Here is a 23081-nt window from a genome sequence, read left to right as displayed (position 1 = left end):
AATAAAATTAGGGAATTTTAAGCAAGTCGGCCATTTCACTGCAGCATCCCCCCTTAATTTTCAAATTTTTTAACGTTCTTGGGTGACGCAAAATTTTGGGCCACCCCAATAGATTCATATAACCAAGATTTCACTGCATGTGTAATAAATATTAAACACACTGGTCAAAAAAAAAAGAAAGAAACACGGCTTATACAGTAGAATATGTGCCCATAACTAAATGGTCAATGTGCAACAAGTACTCATGACTCGCACCATGTCATCCACATTACCTGCAAAGCTTTAGCATAATGCCTGCTGGGTGAATGTCACTGTGCAGTCATAAGGATCTTTATAAAGAGAATTTTAAGCTGAAAGTGTATGCGCTACAAACATTCACATAATCTATTTCTTCATGTCGAGTTGCGAGTTGTTTCTAGAAAAACATTGAAAGTGTCAATTCCTCTATTCACAAGCATGACTTTGTTGAGAGACTATATTTCATGTTACTATTATGCAAATATAACAAAGGCTCAGGAGTGCAGTAGGAACCTATCACTCTCCACCGGTACTTAAAATGAAGGCCATTAGTTTTTGGTAAAGCAGCTTTGTCTGGCGATTCCCCTTATTTTGCTTGAAACTGGAATGAGTGGTGTACTATGCACACTTCTTGCATCTCTGCTATCTGCCTGTTGTCTATCAGCCTCTTGGGAGACCTTTGATTTCCCTGGACCATTTCTCATAGCCTGTTTGGAAATTTGCAGTTGTGTCCTAGATTTCTCTCGTAAATCTCCGACATACTCTTCCTGCATTGCCAGTGTCAACAAGCTGTTGTTGTGAAGTTCACTGTTGCAATGCGTGACTGTGATTTGGTCAAGTGAGATGATTGTGTGCTATGTTTCAATGTTTCTGATGCAGCGACTCCTGTGGACATTGAGGCTTTAAAGAAGAAAGTGAAGGCATCATCAAAGGTACCGCCGTCTCTGCGATAAATCGCGATATATCACGATAAATTTTGGTCAAAGAAAGATTGTCAGGTTTATTGCATTTCTGGGTTCTTTCACTACTTTAAGTTCACGATTGCAGGACGACATTCACATTGGTGTACCAGCAAATTAGTGGTTTGTGTTCATTGGTGGGTTAGTATTAAACACCATGGTCCCAGCGGGAGTGACGATTTTCAACGTGCCTGCTGTACAATGACTGCTGCTGAGCTGGGCTTGACATACAGTTTAACTTCGTTAATTCGAAATCCGTCGTACCACGAAAAATCTTCGAATTAACCGGGTTTTCGAATTATCAAAAATGGACGAAAAACGAGAAATAAACGTACGAAATGCGGCTGTATCTACACTGCACCCCTATTTCGCCCGAAAAACGGTCACTTGAAGTACCGTATTTACACTGTTGTAAGGCGACTCGAATGTAAGTCGACACCCCCATATCGGGTGACAGGAAAAAAAAAAAAAAGAGCATACTTGAGGGCGCATTTGATAACGAAAATTTATTAGTAGCTGACATGGTCGCTGGACTACTCATCTTCACTAGTGCTGCCATCCTCATCGTTGCTGCGGTCCCACAGCGCGTCGTTGTCCCGCGAAATTTCACATTTGGCAAACGACCGCACCACGACATTTTGTGGAACAGCAGCCCACACCAAAAGCACCCAACCACACGCAGCCGTCGGGGAGGCTCTTTTGACAGGTCCGGTTGGCGTAATTTCGCGGTCTTCTGCCGCCAACCACTCGTACTCACGGTGGAGCAGGTCCTTAAAAGGCGAAGATCCGGGCTTGTTTCATGACCATGTCGCACTTCACTGGCAGGGACCGATTGCGCATTTCAGCGACGTACGCCGCAAGCTTAGCCTACAGCTCCGGAAAGCGTCCAGACTTCGGCACGTGGGAAATTCCTCACTTGCCGTCACAGGTGAAAATTTCGCTTCGCTGCAGTCACCGCTCTTGCACCGCCTGTTCAGAAACATCGAACCCGCGGCCCGCTGCGCAGTGATTTGTTTCTTCGGCGTAAAGGATGGCAGCCCTCTTGATCGCTGCTGTGAACGAGTGCCGAATGATTAGTGGGCCTGGAGCACTCATGACGACTGAGGAAGCATAGAAGTAGCACGTAGCTGGCAGTCAAGTGGAACACGTCAAACCAATGCCTTTCGTCAAATTATAAAGAAAGCTAAGCGCAACAGGCAAAGAGAAACCCGCGAGCAGTGCTCTTCCATGAACTATTGATACTCCCCGCAAGCGCCGCCATTCTGAGGGTGCCGCCGCGAATGGAACAGCGGCGCTTCCATCAACTATCGACACCCCCTCATGAGTGTTGTGTGCACTGTAAAACTCTCAAAAATGTTGAAAAACCCTTCCGAAAAGCGAACAAACACGCGGGATAGCGAAAAGCTACGGGTAGGGCCATAGAGCAAACATAAAATTCTAGCTAGTACGTTGTTGCTCCCGTTGTTCTCGCTTTTTTGGCGGTGCCATGGTTTGGTTTCGAATGTAAGTCGCCCCGTGTAAATACGGTAGTCATCGTGTAAATACGTGTAATCGTGTAAATACGGTAGTCATCGATGCGTGACTGCTTGGCGCGGTAGTTAGCCGCACCGTTGGCTGCGTCCTCCAGTCTGCTTACAGTACGCCGTAATTCACTGTTATGCCTGCGGATCACGGAGGCATGGAAAAATCACGGAAGCCATGGTTTAAACTGACGTATTATCCGGATATGGGCATGCTGGCTGTTCAAATTATCCAGCAAAATTTGCATGCAAACTGTTTGGACCGCCGAAAACCTTCGAATTATGCGGGATTTCGAATAAACCAAGTTCGAATTAACGACGTTTTACTGTATATCTGTTACATGCACAGCTGCCACCGTCACTGTCATCATCATCCTTTACACCCATGTATAGCTCTGCATTGCTTGACATGCGAAGTGCGAAAAAAGAAAGGTGATAAAAGAAATTCCAGCACATGTCTATCACCACTAGAAAGTTTGCTTTGCTGTTTTTCTATTGTGCCAAAAATCTAATCCATAGGTGCGAGCGAAGAGAAGTTTGTAGAAGCATATTTATACCAACAAGTTGGCGCAAGTATGCTTGAACATTGTTATACAGTGGAATCTGGATGATACAAATCTCACGGGGCCACGAAAAATATTCGTATTAGCCGAAATTCGTATCATCGAAACAATTAAAACTAGCTAAATTAAAGAGTCAGAGGTGAACTCACTCAGGCTAAAAGCATTTGCACGTAAAAAGCATTTATTTTTTGAAGAAAAAGTCTCTAATGTCCTTCTGCTTCTTTTTCTTTGACTGGTCATTTAGCAGATTTTGTTCAAATCCATAAAGACGCGTGCACGTGCCGTCGCTGATTTCATCCGCGGCCATAGCACGCCTCAGAACTTCGAGCGCATGCAGCGTTTCAGCCGCCGGTGGTAGTCCTTCGCCGTCGCCCACGTCTAACACAAAGAACGCGGCCCGAAGCACAGCAGCCACTCCGTCCGATGGCACGCGGAAAAGGAGGAAAAATACAAAAGCAACAAAAGTGCCACCGCTTCAAACTCTTCGCGCCCAGTCGTGGCCTCCACGCTGTCTGGCGCCGCGTCCACACCTCTGCACCAAAAGAGAGAGGGAGAAATCGCGTAACTGCGCGCTGTTCTCTTTCACTGCCGTCGGTAGGCTCATGCTCACGGTCACGTCCGTCCGTGCGCTGGAATCGTGCCAACTGTGGCCTCTCCTCCGCGCAGCGGCGCAACCTCCTTCCCTCCTTAGCAACCGGCGCACCGATCGGGGGCGCAGCTGCGCATAGCAACCGTGACATCACATAGTAGCGTTAGAACGAGCGCGCGGGTGTTGGCAGTGGGCACCACCGCTCCTTTGTCAGACATCTCATTGCAGTCGAGTGAATGAGACCCATAGCTCCGAAGCGGCCCAGTGATTGCGCGCCAAGCAGTTCGGGGAAGCGGCAGCGAACACCGGATTCCCCAACACCAAACGCCAGAATAAAAAGGAGCGAATGCGCATGCGACGAATGAACATGTCACCAGATGGAAAAGCAAGGGAGGCAGAACGGAAACGCCAACAGCGACTGATTAGATTGCCGGGTACCAAAGGCAGGGAAGCAGAATGAAAGCGGCAGCAGCGACAGGCGATATCGCCGAACACCAGAGCGAATGAATTGGAGCACAGACGGCAGCAGCGTCTGGCTTTCGCCAATCACTCTTTAAAATTTCCAAAGTGTCTTCGGTAATTTTCGTATCAACCGACGCGGGTCGAAAATTGATTCGATTCGTAACAATCATTCTCTAGCATGTTGCAAAGTAATGGGGCTCGGCCGGGACCACAGAAGAATTCGTATCATCCATAAATTCGTATTAGCCGTGATCGTATCATCGAGATTCTACTGTAATGAAATACAGTAGAACCTCGTTCATGCATCTTGGTAAAAAAATCGTGAGAGAAAATGTACTAACCGGGAAAACATACGATCAGAAGTAACTAAAAATTTGTCACACTCAACTATTATTGACATTTACGTAATGTGAAACGTCGCACGGATTGTTGCGGCATGAGACGCCGACGTGCATCGAGCTCGTGGTGCTCCTGCAGCCCGAGACACGTTTTGTTTTCGCCCTGTGCGTGGTGTTTTAAAAGGGCAACGGGAAACCGAAACAAAATCGAGCTGGGGGACGATGGCAGATGCTGGCAAAGCGAAACGTGACGCCCACATTGCTGCCGCCTGCAGCAAGGAACGGCAGCATGTTTGGACTATCACCTAATAGAAGCATGCAGTACACTACCAGTGGCACTACGCACCACTCGCTGTGAAACAGATAGGTGAAGAATTGAAGATGCTTATCGCAATAGGTTTGGCGGCAATAGCTGTGAATGTGGCGTGCAACGACCTGGCTGGAGATGTGCTGGTACCGGAATTTGAAACTGTGCACGCCTTCGTTTTAACGTGACATGAGCAGCTATGTACTGTTCTCGATCGCGCACGCCTTGCGCCTTTTACATGTTCACATGGGATCTAGTGGCCGGAAAATGCATGTGATTGCAGTCTGCAGCAGGGAACGGCGGTGTGTTTCGGTTATCGCCTATTAAAAGCATGCATTACGCTTCTGACGGAATCGCACACCGTGAAACAGATGGGCGAAGATGCTTGTCGCAATAGGTTTGGCGGCGATAGCTGTGAATGTGGCGTGCAACGACCCGGCTGGAGATGTGCTGGTACCAGAATTTGAAACTGTGCACGCCTTCGTTTTCACGTGGCACGGGCGGCTATATACTGTTCTCGATCCCGCGCACCTTGCTGCCTGTACTTGTTCACATGGGATCTAGTGGCCGGAAAATGCATGTGATTGCAGTCTGCAGCAGGGAACGGCGGTGTGTTTCGGTTATCGCCTATTAAAAGCATGCATTACGCTTCTGACGGAATCGCACACCGTGAAACAGATGGGCGAAGATGCTTGTCGCAATAGGTTTGGCGGCGATAGCTGTGAATGTGGCGTGCAATGACCCGGCTGGAGATGTGCTGGTACCAGAATTTGAAACTGTGCACGCCTTCGTTTTCACGTGGCACGGGCGGCTATATACTGTTCTCGATCCCGCGCACCTTGCTGCCTGTACTTGTTCACATGGGATCTAGCGGCAGGAAAATGCATGTGATTGCAGTCTGCAGCAGGGAACGGCGGCGCCTTTCAGTTATCGCCTATTAAAAGTGTGCGTTATGCTTCCGACGGAATCACGCGCTGTGAAACAGATAGGCGAAGATGCTTGACGCAATAGGATTGGCGGTGATAGCTGTGAATGCTGCATGCTGCTACCCCGAAGATGTGCTGTTACCGTAATGAGAAACTGAGTGTGCGCCGGCGCTATCACGTGAGACGGGCAGACGAGTATTGCGGTGAAGCTGCCGCGGCGGGCAGCTATGTACTGTTCTCGATCTCGCACGCCTCACCCATTTTCTTGTTAACATGGAATCTAGTGGCTGTAAGAGGTAGCATACGATCGCAGTTTGGCAACGTACTGAACGTTGGGGCCGAAAAATCGTATGTTCCAGGAACGCATGAACTGGTAAAAAAATTTAAAAATAGAGCAGCTCCATTGGGTCGTTTTTGTCATTGGTTGTGAACATTGGCGCTGTTGGAACGTGCGTAATGGGAGTTATACTGTAATGGATATATTGAAGTAAATTAATGTCTCCTTGAGATCCCATAGAGATCCATGTATTTAAAACCTAATTTTGATGAAGTAAACTTGTCCTGCCAATGAATATAATGAAACTAGATTAGTCTCCAAAACGTAAATGTACGCAACCTTTGCGCACCGAGTATATTGCTTTCCACGGGGTTTGCCCCCTTGTTTGGTGCAGCAGTAGCTCCCGTGCCCATGCATCGAATACGCCGTCGAGCAGCACTGATCTTCTCACTCTCCAAGCAGGCTGGCAAAGGTTGGGCATGGCTAGCTTTGTCGAACCTTCACCAGTCTGGACCTTTGCCTTCAGCCTTCACCAGGATGCACCAGGCAAGACGGGTGCATCCACTTATCTCTTTCATTGTGGTGCGCTATGAAGGCTGGTGCAGCCAGGTGTGGCCTTCGAGGTTGCATAAGCGGTGCTACGACCTCGGAGGCCACAAGCCGGTCAATCCAGGTTGAAGCGGCAAGGTTCGCTGGCTTCTTCATTCTTACAGCGGAGCCTTGCAAGGGCAATGGACCAACCTGGACCAGCTGCATAGTTGGTACACCGTATTGTGTGCCGCATGCTGCTCTACGGCAACAGACTTCATTTGTGTTGCACTATGCAAGCTGTTCATTTTGGACCATGTTGCCGTTTTCACGACAATATGGATGAGCCAAGAGGAAGCAAAAGACCATCAAAATGAAACAAAAAGCAGCTATCATAAATGCTATAGAATTAGTAGCAGCATCAGAAATGACCGAGCGAGCCAGATCTAGCATCAGAATGTTGCAATGTACTGCTCCCACTTGACCACCTATGTCATGACACAGTAATCACAAAGTAACGAAGCCGAAATGTGCTGTAGAAAAGCTATTATATTATTTAGGGTGCTCTGAGAGTTGCCAGTATTTTTTTGCTATGGCTTAGAGGTCCAAGACCTTCATTTAACACAAAAAAGTTAATAGTAAAAAATACGTCAATACTCCTTTAAGAATTTCCATTGTCATTGTCATTCTAATGTATTCTGGCCATATAAAACTTTTTGTGTGCTGTCACAGACACCCAATCTTATGTATTGTTGATATCTATGCCTGTTGGCGCAATTCTTTTGCCTTTTACACAGAAGAAACCAGAGAAGAAGATCCAGTGGCAAAGCTGAGTGGCAGCAAGTCGACGGCTTTTTCACTATCGCTGCTGCTGTGCTGGGCTCGACACCTTCCTGTTAGGTGCACAGCTGCCACCATCACTGTCATCACCATCATCCTCTGCACCCATGTACAGCTCTGGATTGTGTCATGTGCCACTGTTCTGTGTGTGGTATAAGATCATTAAGTCCAATAAATGAAGTTATTGTCTGTTATCTCCTTCCTGCTGTCATGGTCAGTGAAGTAAGTTAGTGGACATATTGTCACAACCACATCTGTCACGAAGTCTTGAATCCTAGTAAAATTATAAAAGTAAGTAATCACAGGAAATGTACCCATGCACAGTATCGCAAGCGGTGTTTTCTAGCCACCCCGCTCAGCTGCGTTTGGTTCATCGTGTTGCCTGCTGGCGCCGCTCGCTAGTTGTAAGGCACGGATAATCATGCAGGCACTCCGAAGCTAGTGTCGCTATTGTGACAATAATAGTTTTTCCAGGGACCCAAGCCTCAAATGCGGTGAGCAGAAAGAGCAGCACATGCTGGAGAAAGCGACAGTGACGACTGATGTCCAGCAGCACTCAGTGCATACAAATGCATGCAATCCAGGAGGAAGGAATTAAACTAAGGAGAGTATCACGTCATGCAGCCAGCCTCAATTGACAAGCTTCATCTTTCGATGGAGCCATTTCCTTCGCTTTTTCCCTCGCAATATCGGCCCAACTCGTGACCTCTGAGGCTCGGCATGTATGTATGGTTCCCGGTACAATAGAACTTCGTTGATAAGATCCCGTTTCGTACGATTTTCCACCGTAACATTCGCGATCGAGAACAAATAATAAATGACCCAATACAGTTGCACTTCTGTTTGACCGGTCATTGTGTTCTCGGAAAACACTATCTTTCGGCGCCAACTTTCAGTACATCGCCAAACTGCGATCGTATGGTACGTTTTCCGGCCGCTAGATCGCATGTGAAAAAAAGGCGCGAGACGCCTGCCGTGGTAGCGTCCCCGCATCACACGCACGCAGTGTCCTCTTAAGGTGCCGCCAAATCTCGCGCGTAAGATTCACAGCGATCGCCGCTAACCCTATTGCGATATCCTATCTGTTCCACAGTGTGTGTGCCGTTGGAAGCGTACTGCACGCTTTTAATAGGCAATAAACCAAACGCACGCTGCCGTACCGCGATGCAAGTCGCGCGAAGCCCGGGATACATGGAGCGAACTTTCATGGCGAACTTCGCCCAGCACAAATAGACGCGGCGGGACGGCGCCGATGGTTCGCTGGCATCGCTTACATGCAGTGGCGTCGTATTCCGGCGTAGCCGACCAGCTTAATTTTGTTTCGGTTTACGCTACAGAGCAGGAAAACTACAAAGCTTGGATCTCACGAGCGCGTTGGCTCTCGTGCTGCTGATTTTCGCCGAGTGGGCATGTTAAAACTTCCCGCCGAAAAGTGATGCAGAAACCATCGACGATGATCGTCAATGTAAGCGAACGAAACGGACGAAGAGCGAGCGAACGACAGTCCCTCCTCGCCCAAGAGTGCGTAGCCTTTCCTGCGATGCCAGTGGCAGCCGTGGATAGCGAACGCGTTCACTTTATGCTCTTCTTGGTGTGTCAATCCCCGTCACTGTTCAACTGAACGCTAGAATACGTGGGCAGTGTATACTTCGTGGACGAGAATCCACGATGGTTTTAACGCGACAGCGTTAAGGAGCTCGTGTCGCAGAAAAGTCGGCGTCGGCGGTGTTGGCCGTGAGCGATAAATCCCAGCAGGCACTTCATGAATAAATAACAACTTGCAAGATGGGCTGGGTGGGAATCGAACCAGGGTCTCCGGAGTGTGAGACGGAGACACTACCACTCAGCCACGAGTTCGATGCTTCAAAGCGGTACAAAAGCGCGTCTAGTGAATGCGGTGTTGCCTTAGAAACGAGCTGTTTCTAAGGCTCAGGCGTGCGTCGCTTGCTCAGGCGCACATTTCGTTGCCGCGCCAAACGCTGCGTTGCTCGACGCTCACCGCGTCCGATGCGGGGCGCGTAGTCGCTTCGCCGTAGCCCATTGTCTTACACCCCTTGGCGGGTCGACGGGAACGCTGTCGCGTTCCACTCTTGAAGGCGAAGCTTAAGCGTCCTCCAATTTTTGTTACGACTGCCACCAGTTCTTAAGATGGGGTTTCGGCGACCTTCAACAGCGCCTGCTTGGAGCTCGAACCAGATCGACCATCGGAGAAGGTTCGGCAGGGAAGACTAAATGATGCAGAAACAAAACAGAAGTTTAATATATCGTTACGGAGGGGCGGTGCGCTTGGTCAAAGCCACCTAGAAAAAAAATGTAAGGCCTCCGCATCACCTCCTCTCCCCTGTCAATACGTCACGAGAGTCGGATGGTAGCGGTGGATGGGGGAGCGCTGCGTTTCTAGAACGCGGCGCGCGTTCTGAAAACAAATTTTCTCCGTGGCTGCAACGCTAGAGCGTCAACGCGTGGAGCATTTGCTTGGTGGCTTTGGTGGGGCATGCTGCACCGTAAACGCGATTGCTTTTCTTCGATTGTGCGTGGTTCGTCGTACACGGAAGCGCAACGATACCTGGCCGTTGTTGCGCACCAAACTGCAAGTCCAATTATGACGGAGGACAAAGTGTCCGAGTGCACAAGTTCCCATTTGACCGAGCCACTCGGGAAGCATGGACGAGAGCAGTTCCTCGGAAGGACTTCTCGCCAACGAAGTGCACAGTGGTAAGTATTTCTTCTCTCTATTGTTATTCTGGGTTTCCAGACGAATAGGTTTCGTCAGCATAATGCGCAATGCATTCGTGCACGCGTGCACAATAGATGGGTCTCTGCACCTGCCGACGCGCTTGTAAATTCAACGTTTTTGTCGAGCTTCATACCTGTAACGGCTTGTTTTTTTTTTTTTTATTTTTATTTCAGCTCTGTGAAAAGCATTTCTTGCCATCGGATTACTTGAAGACGACATCTTACACGGACGTCAAGACAGGAAAAGTGGTCGAAGTTGCCATGAAAAACATACGTCTGAAGAAAACTGCAGTTCCGAGCTTGTTTCCCTATTGCCCTGCCTATTTATCGCGTTCGCAAGTGTGCGTTCAAGAAGCGCCGGCTGCCAAAAGAGCGCGCTTGGAAGCCACATATTTGCAAAAAGCAATAATGCTTTCTCAGCAAACCCAAGCAGAAGAGGACGCCAAAAACCTGGTTGGTAGCTTTGCGGACTTGCTGAAGGCCTTGCCAAGCTTTCAGTGTTCGGACTTCTGGGCAGTTTTGAACAAGGGCTCCAAGGTTTTCATTTTGGACTTGTCACTTCAATCTGCTCCTGCAGTCCGTACTTCGGTGATCGTGTCCACAGACTTGCGCGTCGAAGTATTTTTTGGTGAAACGGGTGTGAGGAAGCGTTGTGATGTTTTAGTTCCTGAAAAGCTGTGCGACTTCTGAGATTTGAAAAGTGTGTTACACATGATCGAACAGACACGTAAGGATATCAGCACTGAGCGTTCTGAAAAGGCCCGTCATCTACTGACATTGGTTTCGACATTGCTAGAGGAAGTAAGTGGAAAACATTTCGCATGCGAGTTGCAAGAATGGCATGTGGAAGTGCTTAAATTCTTGAAGAGTCAAGTTGATCTTGTTTTGAATGATGCTGGCCGATATCCCCCCGATTTATTGGTTTTTGCTAGCCTTTTGTTCACAATTTCACCTCATGCATATAGATTCCTGAGAAGTTCGATGAAGCTCAAGATGCCGCATCCTGATACGATCAGAAGACTGTGTTCATCGTACGATGTACGCCCTGAAACGGAGCAGCAAGAATGTAGCTTTCTTTCCTATGCAAAGCGTATTGTAAGCACATATAAAGAGCATAAAAGACTGAGTTAATGATTGATGAGCTTCACCTTCAATCATTTTTTGATTACAAGGCTGGGTTGGTTACTGGTACTGCGGTGAATTCATCGACTGCAGCAAAAACTGCCCACGTATTTATGATACAGAGCCTGCTTTCTTCAAACAAGGATGTTGTACACATCCTTCCTGTGGCACAAATCGATGCTAAGGCGCTGCACGACTTCCTTCGGAAGATTGTTCTTTATCTAGAGGCATCTGGTTTTAGAATAATCGCAGTGATCTCGGACAATAGCTCCATAAACAGAAAAGCCATGTCCTACTTCGCTAAGCCGGCAAGTGTCAGCATTGTTTACCAGCGTCCTGCTGACCCATCACGACCCCTGTTTTTTGTGGTGGACCCAGTTCACATACTAAAGTGTATAAGAAATAACTGCCTGAATCAAAGAAACATTGGCAAATGCATGTACTTTCCTGAACCGAAGAGTGATGAGGCTGAACCAAAGATACAGCATCTTTCAAGGTATTATGCCAGCTGCACGAAGCTGAAAAGCATGAGCTCTTGAAGCTAGCACCAACGCTCGCGTTGAAGGCACTGAACCCCTCAAACAAGGAACGGCAGAACGTTAAACTGGCATTAAAGATTTTTAACTCATCTACTGTTGCTGCTCTCAGTGTTGCAACGTTCCAGCATGCAAAGGAAACCTCTCAATATGTCGACACCATTTTGACTTGGTGGAACATTGTTAACGTCAAGACGCCAAGAAAAGGACAGCGGTTGCGAGATCAATTGCAAGGTCCAATAGTTTCATCGTCATGTCCTCAACTAGAATTCTTAGAGAGAATAGTTCAATGGCTTGATCACTGGAGAAGCCTCGAACATGACAATGGCCGCTTGACATGTGAAACGCACGTAGCTTTCAGCCACACTACCCATGCCTTGCACGAACTTGCCATATACTGTCTCAAAGAGCTTCATTTCGAGTATGTTCTTTTGGGCAAATTTCAAACTGATAGCTTAGAGGATCGCTTTGGAAAGTACCGGCAATTGTCTGGTGCCAATTACCACGTGTCTATAAGGCAGATATATGAATCTGAAAACAAATTGCGTTTGCAGAAGGTTCTGGACCTGCCAGATTTGGACATTCTACTACCACCGAGCGCGAACACGTTGGAGACAAGTGTGCATTCAGGAAACGGCGAGTTTCAAGTCACTGTGACCGACTCCGACATTGAGAAAAAAACGTCAAGGCTACCGGCACTAACCTATGTTGCCGGCTATTGTGCCCATGCAGCTCTAAAAAAGCTGACATGCGCATCTTGCGGTGAAAGCCTTGTGATGCAAGATGTCGATCTAGATGACCCTGAGAATGCATTAATCACGAAGATGACAAGGGGTGGCCTGAAGTTTCCACGAGCAGTTGTAGTTAATGCTGTACTCTTTACTGAAATTATATTGGACAAGCTCAGGACACCAGAATGTGCCGTACGATTTTTCAGCCTTCCTAGGCAGAAAGATACTCTTGTCGGCCTTGTGTTCGCTACCCTTCATGACTTTGAGGATGTTGATGTGTGTGATTTCGGTCATCCTGCACAGGAGGTAATGGGGCATGTTGTAAGTGTTGCAGCGAATACACTGCTGAACAACTTGTGCCGCACAGAAAACGACAAATTACGCAACGCCAAGAACGACCGAAAATTGCAGACCTTGAAGGCCCGAGATGTTTCTCATTATTTATTTTTTATTCATGAAGCTCTGTTTTGTTGAACATCTACGTATGTTTGTGTTGACAGAACCCTTGTAAAAAGAAACCTGTGGCGTAGCTAGGACTTATTTGCCTACATTATCAAAATTTAAACCCTGCATTTTGGCCAATTCAAATGTTATTTGAGTGCATTGTGCTACCTGTTTATGATTCGAACTCTCCATGCTACCGCAATCCATTAATTGCATGTTTTCCTTTAGGACTGAGAGTAGGCCTCTCGTTTTTTACTTACTTTTCACCATTATCTCAGTATTTTATGAAGACCAATAAGGCCTGCAAATAAGGCGGGTGGAAATAAAATAACCACAAGAAATGGTACAACAAAGACGGAAGCTTATTCTATTTGAGATTTAGTTGTGCGTGACCCTATAATGATAAAATTAACCTCGATATTCATGTGTCTAGCGAGGACTGTTTTACGCAATGCAAGAGTGAGAATGATAATTGTATATGGGAGATTTAAAATGTTTGTTTCTGAATGCAGTTCTTATCATTTGTGAATAAAGTATATTCTATGTCTTCAATATGCAGTTTTCCTCTTTCTTTCGTTCCGTCTAAAGTTGAGTGACTAAGCAGCATGCAGTTTGCTTGTCTTAGTCCCGATCAAACATCACAAGCACAATAAGGCAGGTCGTGTTGCGATACACGCAAAAAACAAGAATGTTGCCAATCAAGTAATCTAAGGAAGGTATGAAAGAATGCTGCTTTCTATGGTGGTGTTGACTGCGGTGAACCAGCGGCTCCCCCTTATTTTTTGCGTCAGCTATACGTGTCTTGCTTTGGAAACGAAGCATCTGAATTTATAGGTTGCTGTCACTTTAAGGACAGCACTAATTTTCTCATGCCATAGTGTCCACGGCGCGCAGAGACACACTGCAAGCGCAACGAACCTAGGCGCAGAGACGCCGACGGCGTCGACTGTCCGGCCCATCCGACTACGTCACACCGGCGTGCGGAAGCCTTGCATTTTTTTCTAGGTGGCTTTGCCTCTGCTCGCTTCGCCAGCTGCGTCACATGCCTGATAACATGTCGGAGGATTGAAAAGGAGAGCTCGCGTGCGCCGCAACCACAGTTGAGGCGGCAGTATGGACGGCGACAATTCTGATAAACAGGAGGAGGAATGGAATCGACATCGGAACGAGATGAAGAGGAAACGAATCGCCCAGGAAACCGACAAACAGCGCGCCGAACGACTGGCTAAACGCCGCAACATAGCTAGACAACCAAAGTAACCTGCACTTGCAATCACGATTAACCAAGGCTAACCATGCTATGCCTTAGCTTTCGCTACGTATATCCTGGCATAGCCGAGCTAAGCCACTGCCAATTTTTTTTTAAGGACAGGCTCATAACGGAAACTGCAGCCCCGGTATCAACTTAAGCAAAACCACTCACATTGCCAACTGAAACACACACTTTGCTTTTAAATAATTTGCACAAGGGGGCCTTGACGAAGATGAATGTATCGCGGCCTCACCTCCGTCGGTCGCACCAGCTAGTTTCCCAGCAGCGGCGGTAACAACGAGCGACGACGAGGTGGCGGAGAGCGCCGTTGTCGTGTCGGTGGTGGTGTAAGGATGCGCTCGGAAGCGGGGAAGTCACTGCGGTTCGCGCGTCCCTGCTGCAGCCGTTGGAAGGAACTGGGATACGGCCAGGGCTCGTCAGCAGGCACGCGGGGTGTATAGGCATTAAACCGTGGAGCATGCTGCTGGCAGCGGTGGCAATACCTAGCAATGTGTCCAGGCGCACCACAGCTGTAGCAAATGCGGGAGTCGCGGCTTGTCACGGGCGACACCGGTGACGTGGGTGTTAGGGGTAGAAACGAACTCTCCGGCTAGTTGTAAGAGGGAAGAGCCAGCGGAACAAATCGTTGTGGTGCATCTTGCCGGCATCCCAGACTTGTCGATTGCTGTGGCAAGTTGCTGCTCTCCAGACGATCAGCATGGGTCCTGCAAGGCTCTCGGTAACTCTGACGTGCCTAGGTGGCCGGTGGGCGGTGGCACACGAGAGCGATCGCCAAATGCACACTGATGGCACACATGAGTGTCGTCAACAACTTTAAGGCGTTCATGCTCTACTTAACAACTTGCCGAATCACAGAGGAGATGTCTTAATGGGCTGGGACGGACACGCTTGCAAGAGTGGTGGTATTGTCCAAGCGTCCGAACTGTGGTACAATCCTTCTCATTTTCAGCGCTTCAAACGCCCGGCAGTGTTTCTTCAAATCAGACGGAGTACTAAGATCTTCCCTCGTTATAAGAAAATTATAAACATCTTCAGCGATTCCTTTAAGCAGGTGTACTATACTTTGTCTGTCGTGGTGGCGCTGACGATTCCGCATAATTTCAAAACAGCCTCTATCTACGTTGTACAAGTTTCGCCAGGTAACTGAGTTCGTCCGGAAAGCGTCTGGTCAGCCTTATTTTTCTTAGCGATCGGGTCGCCGAAGCACTTGGTGAATTCTAAAGAATTATCCCAGCTTGTCAGAACGTTTTCGAGGGTTTTCCAACCAGAGGAGCGCGGTTCCAGCGAGAAAAAAAGCCACGTTATCGAGCTGCGTCGTAGTGCTCCAGTGGTTGTGGCGACTCACTCTGTTGTGTTTGAGCCAGTCGTCGACGTCTTCGTTGGCCTTCCCCGAAAAGGTGGGTGGCTCTCGCAGCGGTGTTCAGCAGCCAGCCTGACCTGCGTGATTTCTGTCTGGTTCGCCGCAGGTTGGCAATATATATATATATATACATACATATATATATATATATATATATATATATATATATATATATATATATATATATATATATATATATAGGTCGCCTGTCCGGGAGTATGAGAATTTACTAGACCTCATAGTAGGAGACAGTTCAGTTTCACAGCCTGAGTTTTCACGCGCCAACGAGAATCTGGCGCCTTTCATTGGTGTAATCTTCCTTCGTGTAATTGTCGTATAGTTGGCTGTCACTAATATAGCGTCGGATTTAGGCCGAAACTGCAGCCTCTCTCCATTTTCTGTGAGTCCGAGTATAAGGGCTGCTGCGCATGACTGCTGTCTATTCTGATTTCGAGTGAATCCGGCTTGGCCTCATTTCGGTTACTCAGTGAATTATACAGGGTGCTCCAGCTATCATGCACCAAGACTTCAAAAAAGAGCACGGGCATTACTCCAGCCGCCAGCAATTTTTTTGTAACTGAGATTTACTTCGGTAATTGTAATTATTTATCTAACTCGAGAAGTCCTGTCCTAATTATCAAAGTGTCAATGGGACATTTTCAGGCACCCCAAATGACATCTAATTAGGGTATTTTCAGCGGCGTACTAGTTGCATACATTTTTTTCCGACTGGCAAAGAAACATCACGAAATGTGAAAAATACCACGTGATTGTGCTCCCACCCGCATCATAAGGCGGCGCCCTCAAATAAGCTGATTGAAAGCAACTGCATCCCTGTGGCATGCCAGAAGAGACAGCACATCGCCTTGATAATGGTACGGAAGGAGCACCAACAGCAGGTCTCGCGGCTTCGCAGCTATTCCTTCCTCTCATTTCTACGGCGCACTTATCCGTCTCTCAAGGCCGACTGATCACACTGATAACAAAAGCCCCTTGATAAGGCGGCCGATAAGGCGCGCACGCGCGCGCACGCACGCACGCACGCACACACACACACACATACACACGCACGCACGCACGCACACACACACACGCACGCACGCACGCACGCACACACACACACACACACGCACGCACACACACACACGCACGCACGCGCACACACGCACACACACGCACACACACGCACACACACGCACACACACGCACGCACACACACGCACACACACACACGCACGCGCACACACACACACACACACGCCGTTGAACAGCCTAGATGACTTGATCGAACAGGTCTCCCTTTGCAGCTATGCAGTACTGTGTCCTTTTTATCATATGTTAAGTGGCTTTCTTCTTCATGATCAACATCATCATCATGATTTTTATTTTCACCACTGGATACAAGGTGAAAAAGGGAGAGCCGGAAAAATAGACGATATTTTTTTCGGCTTGACAAAGCTCCGGTCTTCCAGACAGGCACGGTAGCGGCTGGTGAAGTAATACAATCATGCATAAAGTGTGGATATAAGAGTATTTTTAAACACAAATACATATAGACACTTTCATGTTAATACATAGAAACGAGCTATAATACAGTTCTGTAAAACAACTCCCAGTATACAATTACAATCTGTTATCTCGTATATTATTATTTAACATAGACTCAATCGCGTATATCATAAGAATGCAAAAGGAATATATATATATATATATATATACATTCACATACACATACATACATATAACAAATTTCACAGAAGTGTACAATAAACACAAGTTACCATCAGGAAGCGTTCTTTTCTTAGAGATTATTTTACATACTTGCAAATATATATGTGCATCAATGTTAAAAACATAGAAAAACAAAATCTGCATATAGGCTGCTGCTTTTGCGACAAACACCTCGGCAACGTAGCCCAAGGCGTCGTCACATCCTCAAAATTTACAAACGCGAAGACGCCCTTTGCAGCATCCAGTTTACAACGCAAACCCTTCCACGTGGTCCGGGCACAATCACTGCAGCGGAAACCTGGATTCTAGGTCTAATAGTTACAAGTGTGAACGTGTAGACACAACGAGAGTACATGATAAGTTCTGCGGAACTGTTAGAGTAGTTAGCAATACACATCTATAAGAACAAATCCAATATTTCAGTATTGTTTAGAGATAACACATCAACATTTTGTTGGTTGAAACAGTTAAGTAGGGAAGGTAGTGTATGTTTAAGGCGTTGGCAGCCATAATTAGTACGCGAGAAAGGGATCTGCCATGGTGCCTGGTGACGATACGAATATGCACTTCTATTTTATTGTAAAGTTGCCAGGGTTAGGAATGAATCGAGTTTTCCCAGCATAGCATTTCTGTAGCTTAGTAATGTTTTGAATTTATATATGTCACGAGCTCTGGTTAAAGCTCTTGCGTATGCTTGAAAAAAGAAACGTTCGCTATCGCCCGAATTGCGTTCTTTTGAAGTATTTCCAGCATTTGAATATTTTGCGCTGTTGTGTTACCCCATATATGCGAACAGTAACTGAGGTGTGAATAGAAAAGAGCATGATAAATGAGACGTTTAACTTTAGAAGGTAATGCACTTCGATTCTGATTTAACACACCAACAACGTTTTTCGTACCTTTGAGCAAACATGACTAACATGTTCATTCCAGGACATCTGTGCTGTGAATATTACGCCTAGGGTTTTTATGGATGACGCAATGTTAATTTTATACGGACACAAAACAATATTATCTGGCAATGTAGTCGAACTTCCCGGAGCATGAAAAATAACGCATTTTGTTTTGATTTCATTGAGGATGAGGCCGTTTGCCTTAGACCATGCTCGAAGTCCATAACAAACGGAGATTGTTATAGGCGTTATTTCTTTCAAAATTTTACCTGTAAAGAAAACAGAGCAACAATCTGCATCCGCGACAAATTTACACATATCGCTTAGTTGTACAATATCATTAATGCAATACAGGAATAGTATCACGTCAAGGATGCTATCTTGGGGCAAACCCGCTGTCAAAGGGTTTATCTGCGACCTGTTCTCATTAATTTCAACAAACTGATGTCGGCTTTCTAAATAATATCGGATAAGTTGAAGTGTTATTCCTGGGAAGCCATATTTTTCCAGCTTTATCAGCAGCAATTTATGGTTGACTCTATCAAAGGCTTTGCTGAAGTCTAAGTATAACCCTACAGTCAGAATTTTTTTTTTCAGTGTTCTCTAGAATAGCTCCTTCTGTATACTTAAAGCAGTTTCCCTAGACCGCTTTTTCTTAAACTCGTGTTGACAATCTATTAGCAGGCTATGTTTGTGCGAAAGATTATCAACATTGTGGGAATTTATAAGCTATTCTTTGTCATCTGTACATGATCATCATCATGTGGGGTTCATATGCGGTTCTTCTTCATCATCGCTTGTGGGGCTGGCTCTCGAGTGTGATCCGTGCTGTGGGCGTGGTCGGTTCGCCCAATCTTTGACGCGGAATAAACGTCGTGGTAACTGCTGCGTCACAAGTGGGGGAGTGGGCTCTTCGGTCCTCCGTCCTCTGACTCCCCGCTCAACCTCCTGGAGCTTCGATCGGGTCGCCGATTGTGCCAGCTGTCCGCCAGCATGTCGCAGGACGAGCCAGCAGGCACTTCTACTTCCACCATCTCGGCCTCGGCTACCCCTGCCTCTCCGTATTGGGTTGTCAGTGGGCACCAGCGTGATCCCCGTCTGTTTGCTGGACTTCGCGGTGAAGACGTCGAGGATTGACTGGACGGCTGCGACAGAGTGAGTTCGGCTAATTGTTGGGACGATGCGTCCAAACTACGTCACGTCGCCTGTTATCTGACAGGAGTAGCGAAGACTTGGTTTTTCAACCATGAGGTTGATCTCACGAACTGGGGTGCTTTCAAACATCAGCTCCACCAAATCTTCGGCACACCGGCTGTTCGTTCCGCCCTCGCAAAAAAGACGCTCGACACTCGCAAGCAACAACCCGGTGAATCTTATACGTCGTACATCGAGGATGTGCTTTCTCTTTGTCGACGCGTGGACACGGCCATGACCGAATCAGACAGGGTTCGCCACCTCCTCAAAGGCATCGGAGCTATTGCTTTCAATGCTTTAGCCATCCAGAACCCCGTTACCGTCGCTGATATCGTCGCTACTTGCCAGCGCCTTGACGAACTCGAATCAGTACGGTTGCAGCCAGACACCACTGCAAACACTACCGCCGACGAGCCTACTTTACGAGCAATGATACGCGCGATAATTCGAGAAGAGCTACAGTATCTTGGCTTAGCCGCAGGGCCCATGCCTTGTCATGCCTCCGATACCAATCTGCGAGACGTCATCAAGGAGGAATTGGCGCCCATGGCTGGTGCAGCGTACACGGACCCTCTAACCCCTAGGGCCCCATCAATGTAAGCACAAGTAGCCGCAGCTACTCCAGTCATCGTTCCACCGGTGCCTCCAAAACCAACACCGGCCCACATCGCTTCCATGACTACCAGCGAACCTACCCAAACCAGCTATCCGCAGTGGCGTCCTCCTCGTCCCATCTGCTACTACTGCGGCTATCGTGGCCACATAGCACGTTTTTGCCGCAAGCGCCAGCAAGACGAGCGTCGCGGATATGACGTATACGAACGGGATGACTTTTCGCCCGGAGCTACTATCCAACGTCTAGGGAGCTTCTATGAACAACGCCGTCCTCACGGTCCACCGAGCGGACGCTCTCCATCGCCTACTGTAGCATCCGAGACGGCTCAGACGTACCGTCCTGCGAGACGCCGCTCGCCATCACCCCTTCGCCGCTCTACGTCCCCACTGAGACCTGCTTCTCAATTTGCCGAGCGTCGTCCGGAAAACTGAATTATGCAGCTTTTGGAGGAAAAGCTGCATCGAACGACATGATAGAAATTCCTCCATCGCGTCCGTGCAATACGATATTGGTTGTAATAGAAGGTGTACAAGTAGAAGCTTTAATAGACACTGGTGCTAGTGTTTCAGTCATTCACCGTGAATTGTGTTCGCGACTTCGGAAAGTTACGACCCCCTATGATGGACCTACGCTACTCGCTGCTCAAGCGGCCTCCATTCGACCTATCGCCATGTGCACTGCTCGTATTTCCATCGATGGACTTCTGCATTACGTACAATTTGGAAAGTTGCGACTACAATTTGCAGTGCTAAGTTCGTGTGCCCAGCAGCTCATATTGGGATGGGATTTTCTTTCCACGGCCTCCGCCTCCATCTGCTGTGGGCAACGCGTTCTCCATATGACCGACACGACCTATGCACTTCATGCAGATGACGCACCCCTTCACTTGCTTGCTGCAGAAGATACCGCGCTACCTTCTCGCCATCAAAGCATCGTTACCATCACGTCTGACGTCATTGACTGCGGCGACGTGCTCGTATTACCATCTGCACGCTGTCTCGCAAGAGGGATAGCCTTTGCATCTGGGCTCGTTAGGTTTGATCATGGCTCTGCACTTCTCTACGCTACAAACCCGACATCCGAAAAGATTCTCATTCCTAAAGGCACTACATTGGCTTGCGCCACTGAATCGGAGTCTATATCTGTTGTTTCCTTTAAACCAGCTTCCTCTGAAGTTCCTTGTACCGGACGGGCCGCATCTCCTTCAGCTCTTGCAGCTGCCATCAGTTCCGACCTGACACCTTCGCAGTCACAACAATTGCTTGCTTTGCTCCAAATACATGAAGCTTCCTTTGATGCGCATTCAGCTTCGTTGGGAAGGACTTCGATAACGACGCATCGGATAGAGACAAATGGTACATCCATCATGCGCCGTAGACCGTATCGCGTATCGCTAGCCGAGAGGAAAGTCATTGACGAGAACGTCACCGACATGCTCCAACGAAACATAATACGCCCTTCTGCTAGCCCTTGGTTTTTCCCCGTTGTTTTGGTTCGGAAAAAAGACGACTCTGTTCGATTTTGTGTCGAATACCGAGCACTTAACAAGATCACACGCAAGGATGTATACCCTATGCCGCGAATAGACGATGCCTTGGATTCCCTGCAGGGTGCCGAGTACTTCTCCAGCATCGATCTGCGTTCCGGCTACTGGCAGATACCTATGCATGAGGATGATAATGAGAAAACAGCATTTTCAACACCAGATGGGCTCTACGAGTTTAATGTCATGCCATTCGGCCTCTGCACTGCGCCCGCAATCTTCGAGCGCATGACTGACACCGTTCTTCGTGGCCTGAAGTGGAAAACTTGCCTCTGCTGTCTGGACGATATCGTTGTTTTCTCGTCAACCTTCTCTCAGCACCTGCAACGTCTGGATGAAGTTCTCACGTGCCTTGCCAACGCTGGACTTCAGCAAAACACCAAGAAATGCCATTTTGCGAGCACGACGATCAAAGTACTAGGTCACATTGTGAGCAAAGATGGCATTTGTCCTGATCCTGACAAGGTTTCGGCAGTTCAGCACTTCCCTCGTCCCGAAAAGACCAAAGATTTGCGTAGTTTCCTAGGCCTCGCTTCCTATTTTCGCCGATTCATACGAGGCTTCGCCTCAATAGCGTCACCTCTGCACAAATTACTGGGTTCTAATGTTCCATTTGTGTGGTCTCCCGAATGTGAATTTGCGTTCGCCCATCTGAATGAAGTGCGCTCTCACATCTGAACCAGTACTACGCCATTTTGATGAAGTTGCTCCTACCCTCCTGCATACGGATGCTAGTGCTCACGGAATTGGTGGCATTCTCCTACAGCGAGACGACACTTTAGGTGAGAGGGTCATCGCATACGCAAGTCGCGTTCTGACAAAGGCCGAAAAGAATTACACCATCACGGAGCAGGAATGCCTAGCTATCATTTCGTCTGTGCAGAAGTTTCGACCTTATTTTCACGGCCGCCATTTTGCGATCGTTACAGACCATCATGCATTATGCTGGCTTTCAACGCTGAAGAACTTGCCTGGACGACTTGGTCGGTGGATTCTTCGTCTGCAAGAATACGACTTTACTATTACCTACAAGTGCGAAAAAAAAAAAACAAGATGCAGACGCGCTTTCTCGCTATCCGCTTCCTACGACACCATGCAATGGACCTCCAACTACCATCCGTGACAAGCTTTCGCATGATCCCTCCTCACATGCTTTCTTGTTGGCCACTGTCGACGAGATGCCTCCACACGACAACAAATCCTTCCAATTTCATCAACTTGCCGACTCTTACTGTCGGCACATCATAGAGCACCTTCAAGGAGCTTCGCGCCCGCCTAACGCCCGCCTTCGTCGGCAGCTGAGGTAATTTAATATTGACAACCGCGTCCTATACCGTCATGTCTATCACCCTGACGGTCAACGCTGGGTTCCTGTCCTGCCACGCTCTCTACGTGCTCATGTCCTGCAGGCTTCTCATGACGACATGACTGCTGGTCACCTTGGTTTCCAGAAAACCTATGACCGCATCAAAGGTCGCTTCTACTGGCCTGGGTTGTCCGCCAGTGTAGCGAGGTATGTCGCTTCCTGCGCCCTATGTCAGCGTCGAAAGCTCCCTACATCAGCTCCAAGCGGAC

The 23081-nt window shown here is 47.8% G+C and overlaps 1 protein-coding gene across 1 annotated transcript in view; it reads left to right on the top strand.

Moving 5' to 3' along the window:
- LOC126538501 (KRR1 small subunit processome component homolog) overlaps positions 1-7521 on the top strand; it is a 64242-nt gene extending 56721 nt beyond the window's left edge. The window contains exons 9-10 of the mRNA XM_050185357.2: positions 898-950; positions 7285-7521. Coding sequence (XP_050041314.1) covers positions 898-950; positions 7285-7320 — 89 coding nt within the window. The 3' untranslated portion in view covers positions 7321-7521. The remainder of the gene's footprint in view (positions 1-897; positions 951-7284) is intronic.
- The last annotated feature ends 15560 nt before the right edge of the window (positions 7522-23081 follow it).

The sequence above is a fragment of the Dermacentor andersoni genome, chromosome 4 (genome assembly GCF_023375885.2).
Source record: "Dermacentor andersoni chromosome 4, qqDerAnde1_hic_scaffold, whole genome shotgun sequence".
NCBI lineage: Eukaryota > Metazoa > Arthropoda > Arachnida > Ixodida > Ixodidae > Dermacentor > Dermacentor andersoni.
The sequence above is the reverse complement of the archived record's forward strand: the minus strand, read 5'-3'. Positions and strand labels throughout refer to the sequence as shown.